Source organism: Juglans microcarpa x Juglans regia, chromosome 5D (genome assembly GCF_004785595.1).
Source record: "Juglans microcarpa x Juglans regia isolate MS1-56 chromosome 5D, Jm3101_v1.0, whole genome shotgun sequence".
NCBI classification, from domain to species: Eukaryota; Viridiplantae; Streptophyta; class Magnoliopsida; order Fagales; family Juglandaceae; genus Juglans; species Juglans microcarpa x Juglans regia.
In genome coordinates this window covers 29,387,601-29,400,702 of record NC_054602.1, presented here as the reverse complement: position 1 = coordinate 29,400,702, position 13,102 = coordinate 29,387,601, and the positions used below count along the sequence as shown (strand labels likewise).

Below are 13,102 nucleotides of genomic sequence, written 5' to 3'. Positions count from 1 at the left end.
TTCGGTCATGTGGGTGGAGTTATAAAGCAGTTGGAACTTGGAAGAGAGTCTTGAACTGCTGGATTCTGAGATGTAGGCGTCCTATACTAAAGAGGTTGAGGTGGAGTTCCTAACCACTAAGGCTGAGTTGGAGATGTGGATAAAAATGGAGGACACACGACTTCATAAACAAGCTAAGAAGGCATGGCTGGTTGATGGTGATCAAAATTCAAAATTTTTTCATAATATTATTGGGCAAAGGAGGAGGAATTCTAGTGTAAATTCTATGAGATTGCAAGATGGGACTTTACTAGAGTCGAGGGAGAGGGTGCATGAGGAAGCGGTGAGATATTTTTCAGATTTCCTTTCCCAAGAGGACTCTATTGAATTGCCAGATTTGAGGGATTTAATTGATCTAGCTATCTCAGAACATGTTGTGGCCAGATTGCAAGACGTGCCAGCAGAGAAAGAGGTGTATGAGGCTTTGGCTTCTATTGCGGTGGACAGTAGCCTAGGGCCCGATGGTTTTGGTTCTACTTTTTATTTGCCTTGCTGGGATTTTATTAAAATGGATGTGATGGAGGCTGTGGAGGAGTTCTATTTGGGAGAGGTTCTCCCGAAATTCTATACTTCATCGTTCATTGTCCTTATTCCCAAGATTAAAAATCCCCAAAGTTTTGACATGTTTCGACCGATTAGTCTTTGTAATGTCATATATAAGGTGTTCTCCAAGATTCTGGTTGCGAAGATCTCTTTGGTTCTTGGGGATGTTATCTCACAAGAACAAGGTGCATTTGTGAAGGGACAGAGTATTTTTGAGACTGTGACTCTTACGCAGGAAATGATATAGTCAATACATCGGAAGTTGAGGGGTGGAAATGTTATTTTGAAGCTAGATATGAGTAAGGCGTATGACCCAGTTGATTGGAGGTTTTTGGAGGATGTCTTTACTGCGATGGGTTTTCCCGTATTTTTTCGTAGGCTGGTTTTTATATGTGTGTCAACGCCATGGTTTTCAATAATGATGAACGATACGTATAAAGGTTTTTTTAAGTCCAAGAGGGGTCTTCGGCAAGGGGATCTGCTATCGCCATACCTATTTATTATCCTAGAAGAGGTTTTCTCCTGGTTGCTTAAGAAGCGAATGGCGGATAGTCATCATTTCTATAATCCGGTTGGTGCTCCTAGAATTTCCCATTTATTATATACCGATGATGTTATGATTTTTGCGAATGCTAGTAAGAGGTCTATTCGTTGTTTAATGGGTGTTTTGCATGATTTTGAGAAGTGGTCGGGACAGCGGGTGAGCCATGAAAAGTCGGCTATTTTTTTCTCTAAGCAATTAAGGTTGTCCAGGAAGAGAGAGATTTTGGCTGATATTGGGTTCGTGGAAGGAAAATTTCCGTTCACTTATCTGGGTGTTCCAATTGTAGATGGGAAGCTTAAGGCTTCCCATTTTGGCCCCCTTCTTGAAAAAATAGGCAAGAAAGTGCCGGGTTGGAAATGTAGGCTTCTTTCACAAGGGGGTCGGTTAATTCTGTTACGGCATGTTCTTTCTAGCATGCCTATGCACTTGTTGTCGGCGCTTCATGTTCCTAAGATTGTTTTTAAGAAACTGCAGGGTTTATTTTCTAATTTTTCCTGGGGTGAACAGGGTGGTAAAAGCAAGTGAAAGTGGAGGGCATGGCAGAAGATGTGTGTGCTGGTGGCGGAGGGAGGTATTGGTGTGAGGGATCTTGATGAGGTTCAAAAATCTCTATTTCTTAAATTTGGGTGGAATTTTTTCGGGCAAAATATGTTATGAATGGGCATATGGTGCTTAGTGCTGAGAGTAGTTTGGCCTCTTTGGTTTGGAAAAAGATATTGGAAGTAATGCCAACTTTGTGAGAGAGTACAAAATGGAGGGTGGGGGAAGGAAATGTATCCTTGTGGTATGATAATTTCCTGGGACATGGACCTTTGTTTCAAGATGCGAGCGAGGTAGTGGAGCCGAATCTTCTGGTGCAAGACTTAGTTGTAGAGAATTGCTGGGATGTGCAGCGGCTTCAGGGGTTACTAGGAAGTCAGAAGGCTATAGAGTTTGTGGAGACGATGGGTCCATTGAAAAATAAAAAAGATATTTTTCTGTGGTTGCATGAGAAGAGTGGTTGTTTCTCCCCAAGTCAGCGTGGGAGCTAATTAGAGTTAAGATGCCAAAGTTTGAGGGGCGAGATGGGTGTGGTAGAAGTTCCTACCAAAAAAGATATCTTTGTGCATGTGGAAGGCTGTTTTTGGCTGTCTAAGTGTAGACTCACAGGTTCGGCGCATTGGGATTGCTTTAGCTTCTGGTTGTAATTGTTTTTTGAGAAGGCAGGTAGAGACTTTGGAGCATGTCCTTGCCAAAGGGGATTTTTCCGTGGAAGTCTGAAAGATGGCATCGGCTGAGTTTGGGTTTCCTTTTGTTCCGCAGCAGGGTTGGTAGCAAAGAGTACAGGTTTGGTTTAATCATGCAACACGACAGTCTCAATTGGGTATGTTGCTGGGATTACTTCCTAGCGTGTTAGTGTGGCGCCTTTGGAGTAGAAGGTGTATGGCGAGAATGGAGGACAAGGCTGAGTCTGTTTGGAAAGTGTGGTGCTCTGTAAAATACTGGGTACAGATATTGGCATCTCGGATAGTCAAGGTGCAACACCGGTCAAGCATGGATGAATACATTCTGAGGAGAATAAATGTGCCGATAGTTGAGAAGTCTAAAGTTCAAGTGAAAGTCTTGCGATGGGTTAAACCAATATTTGGACGTTTGAAATTAAATCTTGATGGCAGCAGTGTTGGGAATCTAGGTCTTGCAGGCGGGGGTGGGTTGCTTCAGGATTATGGAGGTAATTTGGTTTTTCAAAATTCTTTGATTCTTGTTCTAATAACGAAGCGGAGCTTCGGGCTGTTAAGGTGTATAGACATAGAGTGTGATTCTTTATTGGTGGTTTCGTGGATACGTTCTCGAATTTGTACAGTGTGGTATCTTTGGGATTATTGGGATGAGCTTTTGATGCTTTTGGCAGATTTTGATTTCTCTATTTTCATGTATTTAGAGAAGGGAATCAAGTAGCAGATGCATTGGCGAAATGTGGCACAATGGGTGAGAACAACATATTTATTGATTGTTTACACTTTCCTCGGGTGATTAGAGGGTTGTATAGATTGGATAAAATGGGCATGGCGTATGTTAGATGTAGAGGATGACTGCTTAGTTTTTATGTTTAGGGAAGGTTTTGTTAGAGGATTAGTTATGGAGTTGGTTTGTTTTGTAACCAAGGTTTCCCTCCGCCATAAGTGAGGGTTTTTTTAATAAAGTGCCAGAGGTGCCGCCCTCCTTTTGGCCATAAATAATAATAATAATAATAAAGGAATTAATAAATTTGAATAAATTTAAACTAATTAATGAAACAAGATTTTAATTAATAAATTTACAGTAAAGAAATTAAAACTTGGAAATGATCTATATATTGAAGATATTCTAAAGTAACTAATAATATAATAATAAAGGAATTAATAACTTTAAATAAATTTAAAACTAATTAATGAAACAAGATTTTAATTAATAAATATACAATAAATAAATTAAAACTTGGAAACGATCTATATATTGAAGATATTCTAAGATAACTAATAATATAATAATAAAGGAATTAATAACTTTGAATAAATTTAAAACTAATTAATGAAACAAGATTTTAATTAATAAATTTACAATAAATAAATTAAAACTTGGAATTAACATTTGTTGTTTGATATATTCTTGTGTCTTGTATTGTTGTTATGTATTTTTATTGTATCTTGTATGTTGCATGTAAATTAACCTTAGACCCTTTTAAGAGTTATCAATCCACATTCGTGAGTTGATAACCCTTGAATTCTTCAAAGTGGATAGTTTGAGATTGTAATATTATTGTCGCAAACTTACCTAATGTATCTGTTCCCGTCCGACATTGTGATTTTGGTAGACTCTTACTGTATTGTTCTCCGGATATGCAGTTGAGGTAACACGTCGATGCACCTGACCAGACGAGCATATTTGGAGAACTATGGGGAGATACTACCGAAATTTTGTTGGACAAGACATATAATATTTGGCAGGATTGCAACAATGAGCTTACAATCCCAAATGGGATAGGACCAACTACCCGATGAAGCAAAGAAGAACACATTGTTTTGTTTGAATATATTATACATTTATTTATTTTATTTTTTTTATGTATATATATATCTATCTAGTGATTGTTTAGTTATATATACGTTCATATCTATTAAATATATAGGTTGTGCTAATGCATGGTAGAAATCTTAACGATGTCTCAGACGAACTGTATGCATTAGCGCATGTTCCATCAAGACGGGCAGTTCGATATTCTATGTGTATTTCTCGGGAAAGTAGGTATCACACAATGGATCGAGAGTGTTGTTGAAAAACTCAAAATAATGTCCTAGTAGAAGGAAGTCATGAAGGAGCGAACATAGATATGAACGTATGAGATTATTGTGGATATAATTGGTTTGAAATATTTAGGGGAGCTTGTGGTATATTTCTTTAAATGTGATTGATGGGGTTTAAGCAATCCAAGAAGGGGAGTGCACGATGACGAATATTTCCTGAGTATTGATATATAAAAAAAAAATGGTATGAAGATGATCATTTTATTTTGGTTTCCCAAGCATCTCAAGTATTCTACTTAGATGATCCCGAGTTAGGAAATAAATGGTGAGTAGTACAAAAGTTTTCTACAAGAAATATATATGATGTTATCTCTAAGGCGGAGGGACAAAACGAAGAGGAAGATGATTTCTCTACTCAAGAAGCATACCAAGAGAGTGAGTCTATCTCTAACTTGTTTGTGGATTTGAGCAAGTATGAGATGATCCATTTGCATAGGGGAGAAATTGAGGTTGAAATTGTTGATGCGACAGTTGGGAAAAACGTGGATTCATCTGAAGTATCTACAGATGAGGAGGGCGAGTGGTCCACTAAAACTAATATGGATGACTGATGTGTTTTGTGTTCACACGGCACTTTTGTGACAAGTCTTTTATGTAATGCATGTATCAGTATCTTGAAATCATGCCACCCAAGAGGAAGGCGGTTCCCATCCCATCTCCACTGATGCCTAGCTTTTTGATTGACTCACCACTGGAGGTTTACTCTCCAGATCAAGGTAAAAATAATATTGTTATAATTAAAATAAATGACACATTAGCATATTGAATTCTAACTATAATTTCTTTGATGTGTACATTGCCATATGTTTTTTTAGAGTTAAACTTACAATCTCGGCAAGGATGAGGTACTACTAAAGGCGTGATATTAGAAAAATACCATAAAGTTGGTGAGATTAATATTAATATTCCTGACAATTATACCGAAGGTGAAGGAGAACCAGCGGCCTGGCTTGCTTTTCATATAGATGCTTTTATACGGACTTATGCACTTTTGGCTACGAGTTCATAGCATATAGTTTCCCAAGATGTCAAGGAGCTTATTAGAAAGCGTTGTTTGGTAATTATTTAATTCATTTTATATCAATTTATTTAATGTCTATGCAAAATATAGAATGTGTAATTAATTTGTTCATGACTCTTATTTTTTTAAGGATGACTTTGAACTAATTTTTTGTCGGAAGGAGGATTGTTGATAAGCTTATGTGTAATGCATTCTAGAAATATAAGGCCATATGTCATGAGCATTACAATAAGTTTGAGAACAAAGACAAGGCATGCCAAAATCCTTTTCAGAATGTCCGACCTTCAAATTGGGAGAAACTATGTGATATGTTTGAGGATCCTGAATTCAAGTTAAACAAATAACTTGTTTTGCATGTCATGCCAAAATCCTTTTCAGAATGTCCGACCTTCAAATTGGGAGAAACTATGTGATATGTTTGAGGATCCTGAATTCAAGTTAAACAAATAACTTGTTTTGCATGTCATGGTTTATAATTTCTCTTGCTTATATTTACAACTTCTATGCAGGAACGAAGTTCCATAAACAAAATAAATAGATTGAATTTGAATATTCATCATCGTGCAGGCTCAAGATCTTTTTATTGCCTTTCTAAGAAGTTGGTAAGTTTATTTTTTACTAAAGTTTATTATTTTTTTGTATTTTAATAACTTTATATTTATAAAATATTTATCTTGTAGCAAGACTCAGATAACAATTACAATCTAACAAAATTATATGTTGCCACATAATGATCGTAATGGAGAGTGAACTCATCTCGATGCTTGTGAAAATTATGCAAGTATTATTATCTGTTTTAATTAAACTTATTTACACGTTTTTGACAATATTAATTATTTCTCTTATGTGTAGGAAAAAAGGTTGTTCTGCATGTTGAATCTGCAATTGAAAAAATTCCATAATAAGTGATGTGGAAATTTTTACGAAAGTTTTGGGTCCACGTTCAGGCTATTTGAGGGGTTGGGGTCGTTGCATCAAGCCTTCTAACTCATGCTCATCGTTTAAAGATGCCAACACTTCTAGAGTATTAGATGAAGTGAGGTTAGAGTTCGAGGAATTGAGAACAAACCAACATGAGTTAGTGGCCCAACGAGTTGACATGGAAATGCGAATGAAACAACAAGAAGAGCAACATGCGGAGTTCAAGAGAGAAATGCAACCCCAAATGCATATGTTTATGCAACAACTCAGGCAACCAAGCAACTAATTTAATTTATAGATCATATTTTGAACTATAGTCTTTTGTATTATGATAACATTTTGTGAAAGTTTTATTTATTTTGTTTGCATTTACGGGACAACTAGGTATGTTTGATGAACAAGTGTACTAATGTATTTTAAGCCGTCATTTGTGTGATTTTTGTTTTGTATTAATGGGTTGAAAAAAAATATTATACTGTTCGAACGGTTATTAAACGTTCAAACACCAATTAACAGCCGACCATTCGAACGGTACAATCAATACATTCGAACGTTACATAATCGTTTGAAGATTACACAAAGCGTTCGAATCCTCATTGAATATTAAACTTTTCCCACGTAGAATTGATGTTCGAACGGTAAGCTACATACATTCGAACTATAAACTATTAACGTTTGAACAATGCATGATGTTTGAACTGAAATTGTGACGTTCGAACGTACACCGTCTTCATTTGAATGGTAGAATTTTATCGTTCGATTGCTAATCTGAGACGAAATAAAATTGTCCCAAGAAAAAATCGTTCGGACGTTGTTCGAACGGTTTCCTCCATTTTCATCCCAAAAAATCTTTTGGGACAGTGATATTGGGACGATTTTGTGACGCTTTTTTTTCGTTTTGAAAACTGCTTTGGGACGAAAATATTCGTTCGTTCCAAAAGACACAAATTGTTGCAGTGAAAGTGACATAATTATATTGGTTATTTAAAATAAATTGAAAAATAATTATAAAAAAAATGTTATAAGAGTATCATCGTCCTAAAATTTACATATTATGTGTATATCTTTTCAAAGGCTAAAATATATTTGAAGGAAGATAGCGTAGATAAGAGGAAGATTGTGACAAGTCACGAGTACATAGAAGTATAATAGTAGAAGTAGTTTGGCATTCCCAAGTGACATATCGACATGCACGAGGCTTGTGGTGGGTACCTAATCGGATGCATGCGGCTTTTGTAGTTGTTGGCCCGCCACAGGCTTTCCAATCCTACTCTTCACGATTACTTGCATTCCAGTGTCGCGTCCGGCTACCGGCGCCCTCCCAGTTATAATTAGGATTGGAAGATCGTGGTAAAGAATTTTCATAAAAAATTTATAAATTGAAATGAATTTATATGGTACGTTAGATTTTTTTTATAAAAAATTAATTTTTTAATTTAATGTATCACATCATGCTACATTAATTTGTAAATTTATTTTCGTAGATTAGGTCGTTTGGATAATAAGATGAGATGAGATGAAATGAGATGATTTTAAATAAGTTGAATAAAATATTTTTAGAATATTATTTTTTAATACTATTATTATTTTAAGATTTAAAAAAATTAAATTATTTATTATATTTTATATGAAAATTTAAAAAAGTTATAATAATGAAATGAGATGAGATAAAATGAGATTGTTTCTCCATTCAAATTTCTTTATAACTAAAATAAAACACACATTCACTGACGTGGCCAGACTGCACATGCACATGCACGTGGACCCTCAGATAACTACACCCAATAGTTGAGGCATGCCATGGGTATGGAAGTACGGTACTTCCCATCTTCCTCTACTTTAATGATTCAAATGCATAGATGGTGATGTTATGGATACCCGAAATCTTACCAAGCTTCAATACAATTAATATTCACCTGTAAGGGGACATCATCCCCGGCCCATCATGCATATATATATTGTAGGTGTCGTGTTCTCTTTGGTAGTTTGTGGGATATCTATGAGAGAAACAAAAGTCGCAAAAAATTTATAAAATCAAATTTGTAAATTGATGTGATTTTAATACGATATGTTATATCTATTTTAAATTAACATAAATCTTTACAATCTAATGTACTATATCAAAATGCATTTAGAGAGGACATCTCGATCGGTTAGTCCCCAAGGTGGGCCTGGGCCTTAACTTATGACCAAAGCCTGAGTCATTACTGAGAAGCCCATCTCAATACCAAGAGAATCCAACCCATAGTAAATACCGATTGGATAACTATCCAATGGTGGCAAATGATAGAAACGGCTCTCATTCAAATTTACTAAGAGATGAACCCTCATCTCTAAGTTTGAATTCGAATAAAAGATAATCATTATCAGATAAGAGAACAAAGATAACTCATGGAGTTCTATATAAGGGAGGAACCCAAGTATGTAAAGGGATCGAATTATTGGTATTATTATTATTATTATTATTATTTTCAAGTCACTAACTTAGGCATCAGAGGCGTTCCCTCGAACCCCCAAGCCCTATACTCTTTGGTTGCAGGTGATCGTGAGGTGGTGGTAGTGAAACACATCCATAACAGCGTTACTTTGCAAATTTACTTTTAGAAGATTTCTTTGTAGTACACCAGAATTTTTCTATAGTTTAGGTGTATATGGTTTAAGTAATTAACATATAAAATCTTTTATAATGTGTCATATCAATAAGTATGACTTGAGTATAATAGAGATCTAACATGACCAATAGCATTACCCTGACCAAAAGCATTACCCATTGACCAAAAATAATTAAGAAGCTAACCTTAGAAATAAAATTTGGCACAAAGAGAGTTTAGATCAAATTCACATGAGTGATCTATTTTAAATTGGTGCAACTGTCACGCAAGAGCCCTACTGCTCACACACTCTAGACCTGAGCCTTATAAGCCATTCTCAGAGATCCCATATTAAACTCCTCACTTAATTAAACCAACAAAATCTTGGTCACTAGACTTATGTGGCCTTGGAATCCATTGCCCACCCATGACCGAGTCCAAAGCAAATCTGTCAGGACCCCTAGGAAAGTGGCCTCGGGCCAAGCCATGACACTGCACTTGACATGCCTAGGTAGCCCCACAGCCAGCCTGCATGCGTGCCATGGCCCATGCCTTGACACACATGAGGGGCTTCGTGAGGCTACTGGCCGCTCTCAACCCAGCATGCGTGTGCCTATGCGCATGCCTGGCGAGGCTATTGACCGCGCGCAGCCTAGTGAGCGGCCCAGCAGGTGCACACCCATGTGCCTGCCCATGTGCACTCCATTTCGTATGCCCGTGCGCGTGCGCGTGCTCCTGCGCACACCCATGTGCAAGTCCATGTGTGGGCGCCCTTGCGTATGCCCCAATAGCAGTAGCCAGCGAGGTTAGTGGCATGTCTCCACAGGCATGCCATCCAGCACACGGCTCCAGCCCATGCCCTGCAGGCAAAGCCAGTGGCATGCCCACCAAGCATGCCATCCAGCGCAAGGCACCAGTCCATGCCTTGTAGCATCAACGCCCACGCCAACTGCCTGGGCCATGTAGCACACACGCATGGCACCCTGCCAAGACCAACAACAGGCCTTGCGAGGCACCATGCCGTGCCTGCCACCAGGCCCATGCAGGGCACCCTGCCATGCCAACCAGTAGACCATGTCGTGCACCACACCAACCTTGGACCAGCCTAGCCTAGCCAAGGGTCATGAACCATCCTATCTCATCCATGGGCCAATGCATGCCATGGGCCACCTTGACCCTTGCAACCTATGTTATTGCTTTTCTTTTATTTTTAGTTTAATATTTTTCAAGGGACCTTTTGGGGGTTTTCACTTTGTAATCGTTATAAATAGGACCCTTAGTACTTTAGCTTACATCTTTTGACAATTCCCTTTGTGGGCGGCTTATTGTTCTTGAGATCATTTTCGGTGCTTAGCACATGGGCTCTTTGGGGTGCAATTCGTGAATCCGTAATGAGAGAATCACACTTGTAATTCGTGAATAAGTGTGATTCAAGTTATCAATCTTATGAGTATTATTCATTCATTCTCTTGTCTTCCATTATTTCTCCATTGATCTCATTATTTTATGTGCATTGTTCTTACATTGTTCATATAATATTCTTGTGCTTTGTCGCCCTTCAAACACTATCCACTCCCTTGCATCCATTCAATCTTTCCCTTACACATATTTCGGCCAATATTGTGTTTACCCTAGTCCACTTACCATAATTACCCTTACCTCCATCCTCCATAAACCCTAGCCGAAATCCTTAAGCTCCATAAGGAAATTTCTATCGTTTAGGATTCTTTGACTTCTTCCAAATCAAATCCCTTTATTTAAGGAATTGCCATTCCAATTTTATCTCAAGTCAAACCCAATCCTTCCTTAATAGCCAAAACCGAATCCCCTGATCCCTTATTCCCTAGAGATTCCTTCTATTTAGGAATCTTTCCTTCTTCATTCCAAACCATCCATCCCTAGCCAATCCCCAAAATCTCGCCAACCCTAATCCATCATCCTAGTCCACGGCAACCTTAGTTGCCCTTGCACCCGAAACACTAACCTCAAGTCACTCATCCAACCCTAGCCCCTATCTCCTTGGCACCACACTCAAAGAACAAGCCTTAGCCGTTCCACATTGCATTGCATTCACCAAACACTTAGAACACCCCATCATCATCATCCTCATCATCATCACTTCAATCACTCAAACACTAAACCTTCCTCAACCTAGGAACCTTTCATTGCCATGGAAGTTGAAGGCCAAGCAAGTTGGCAAGGCCCATTCGATCATCATCATCACCAAGGCGAGCTCATGGACCTTAGTGTTTATGGACAAGGCTGAAGTCCCTAACATTAATTGGTGCTTTCGTTGAGAGTCTTGGTGTTTTGAGAAGTTCTCACTTCTCCAAGAGGTAAACAACACGTTAACCCGAAACTTTATGAATTGGTTGGGGGAGTCCCTTGTGGATCCCATTATTTTTTGTTGATTGTTGATTATACGAAGTTTGGGGGTTGAGGTAGAGGATGAAGTAGTGTTCTTGAAAGGGATCGACCACTCTTGAAGGTGGGGGATCCAAGGTTGGACCTTTGTGCAAGAGGAGTCGATCACCCTTGAAGGTGGGGGACCCAAGGTTGGACTTGTGAGTCGTGATCAAGCTCCACCAACCGAATTACTGTCCAAGTGCCGCTTGCAAGCTTAGTTTGCAAGCTCAGTTGCAAGCTTTGATGAGCCATGAATCGTGTTGTGCAAGAGGCGGAGGAACAAGGTGGTTCCAACCGGGAACGCCTTGAGGCCATGGAAAGGCATACCACAAGGCTTACCAATATCCTTGGCAAGATTAGCACTACATTAGCTGAGCTAAGGATGGCCTTGAATGTCACCGCCCGTGAGACCGAAGAGAATAGAAGGGCAATGGATGCCATGAGACATGACTACAATGCAACTCTTGAAAGACTTGAGAGAAGATTGGTCGAGACCAATGGCCAAAGAATACCCCTACTCCGAATGAGCAAAGGCATGAGGCCTTTTGTTGATGGGGCTGAGACAAGCGTGACGGGCTCCATGCATGAACCACCAAGGCTTGAGTATAGAAGAGGTGGTCATATTAAAAGTGACCATGTTGTCGTGGAAAGGTGGATACGTGATGAAGGCAATCATTCTAGAAGCCCAAGTGTGTTGAGAGGACCTCAAGATGTGAGGTTTGAAGTACCAAGGTATGAAGAACATAATGAGGCCGAGTATGAGTTTGGCCATGAAAGGCTGAATGGTCATGATGACTATGCGGATAGAGGACACCATAACCATGATAGAGAAAGAGGCCATAGGGGTCGAAGACATGATGAAGATCACTTTGATGATCGAAGAGGAAACCGGGCTTATGATCGGGGACCAAGGAGGCCAAAGGTGGATTTCCCCAAGTTCAATGGAGGGGATCCATATGAGTGGTTGGATAAGGTAGACCATTACTTCCGTGTCTATGAAGTACCAAGAGAGGTAAGAGTATCCACAACTTGTTTTCATTTGGAAGGAAGGGCTAGTAGATGGTGGTGATGGCTTTGTGACCAATATGATAAAGAGAGGAAGCGCTTGGGGTGGACGGATTTTGAGAAGGAGTTTTTTATGCAATTTGGGCCCTCACCCATTGTTAACCACCATGGGCAACTTGCCAAGTTGAAACAAGAAGGGAAGGTGCACCACTATATTGATGAGTTTCGGCAACTCCAAACCTTGGTGAGGGGTTGGTCGGAAGAGGCAGTAATTGGCACATTTGTGGATGGTTTGAGAGCTTGGTTAGCCAAGGAAATTAAATTTAAGCAACTAACAAGGCTTCAAGAAGTTATGAGGTTGGCCGAAATCTTAGAGGAGAGCACTCACTTAGAGAAGTGTCATTCCAAGGAGACAGGGAGCAAATTCTCAGAACCTTTGCAAACCAAAGCTCCTTGGAAAGGCAATGAGGAAATGGGGAGTGCGTCAAAATCGAAGCCATATGAAGTAAACAAATTGTCTAAAGAAGAAGTTCAAGAGAGGATAAAAAAATGACTTTGTTTCAAATGTGGTGACAAATGGAACAAAGAACACAGGTGTAGATCCGATCAAGCGTATGTGTTGCTTGAGAAAGGAACATGTGAAGAAGAGGAAGATGGCCATGTGGAGTCATCTAGTGAAGAATCCGAACATGGAGAGGCCAAATCTAGT

General features: G+C 39.0%; 1 protein-coding gene across 1 annotated transcript; it reads left to right on the top strand.

Annotated features, from left to right (window-relative positions):
* Nucleotides 1–877: 877 nt before the first annotated feature.
* LOC121265883 lies at nt 878–1,651 on the top strand. The gene has a single exon (XM_041169551.1). The coding sequence runs from the start codon at nt 878–880 to the stop codon at nt 1,649–1,651; it is 774 nt and encodes a 257-aa protein (XP_041025485.1).
* Nucleotides 1,652–13,102: the final 11,451 nt, after the last annotated feature.

Coding starts and splice junctions, on each gene's coding strand:
- LOC121265883 (XM_041169551.1), top strand. CDS start 878: ATGAGTAAGGCGTATGACCCAGTTGATTGGAGGTTTTTGGAGGATGTC.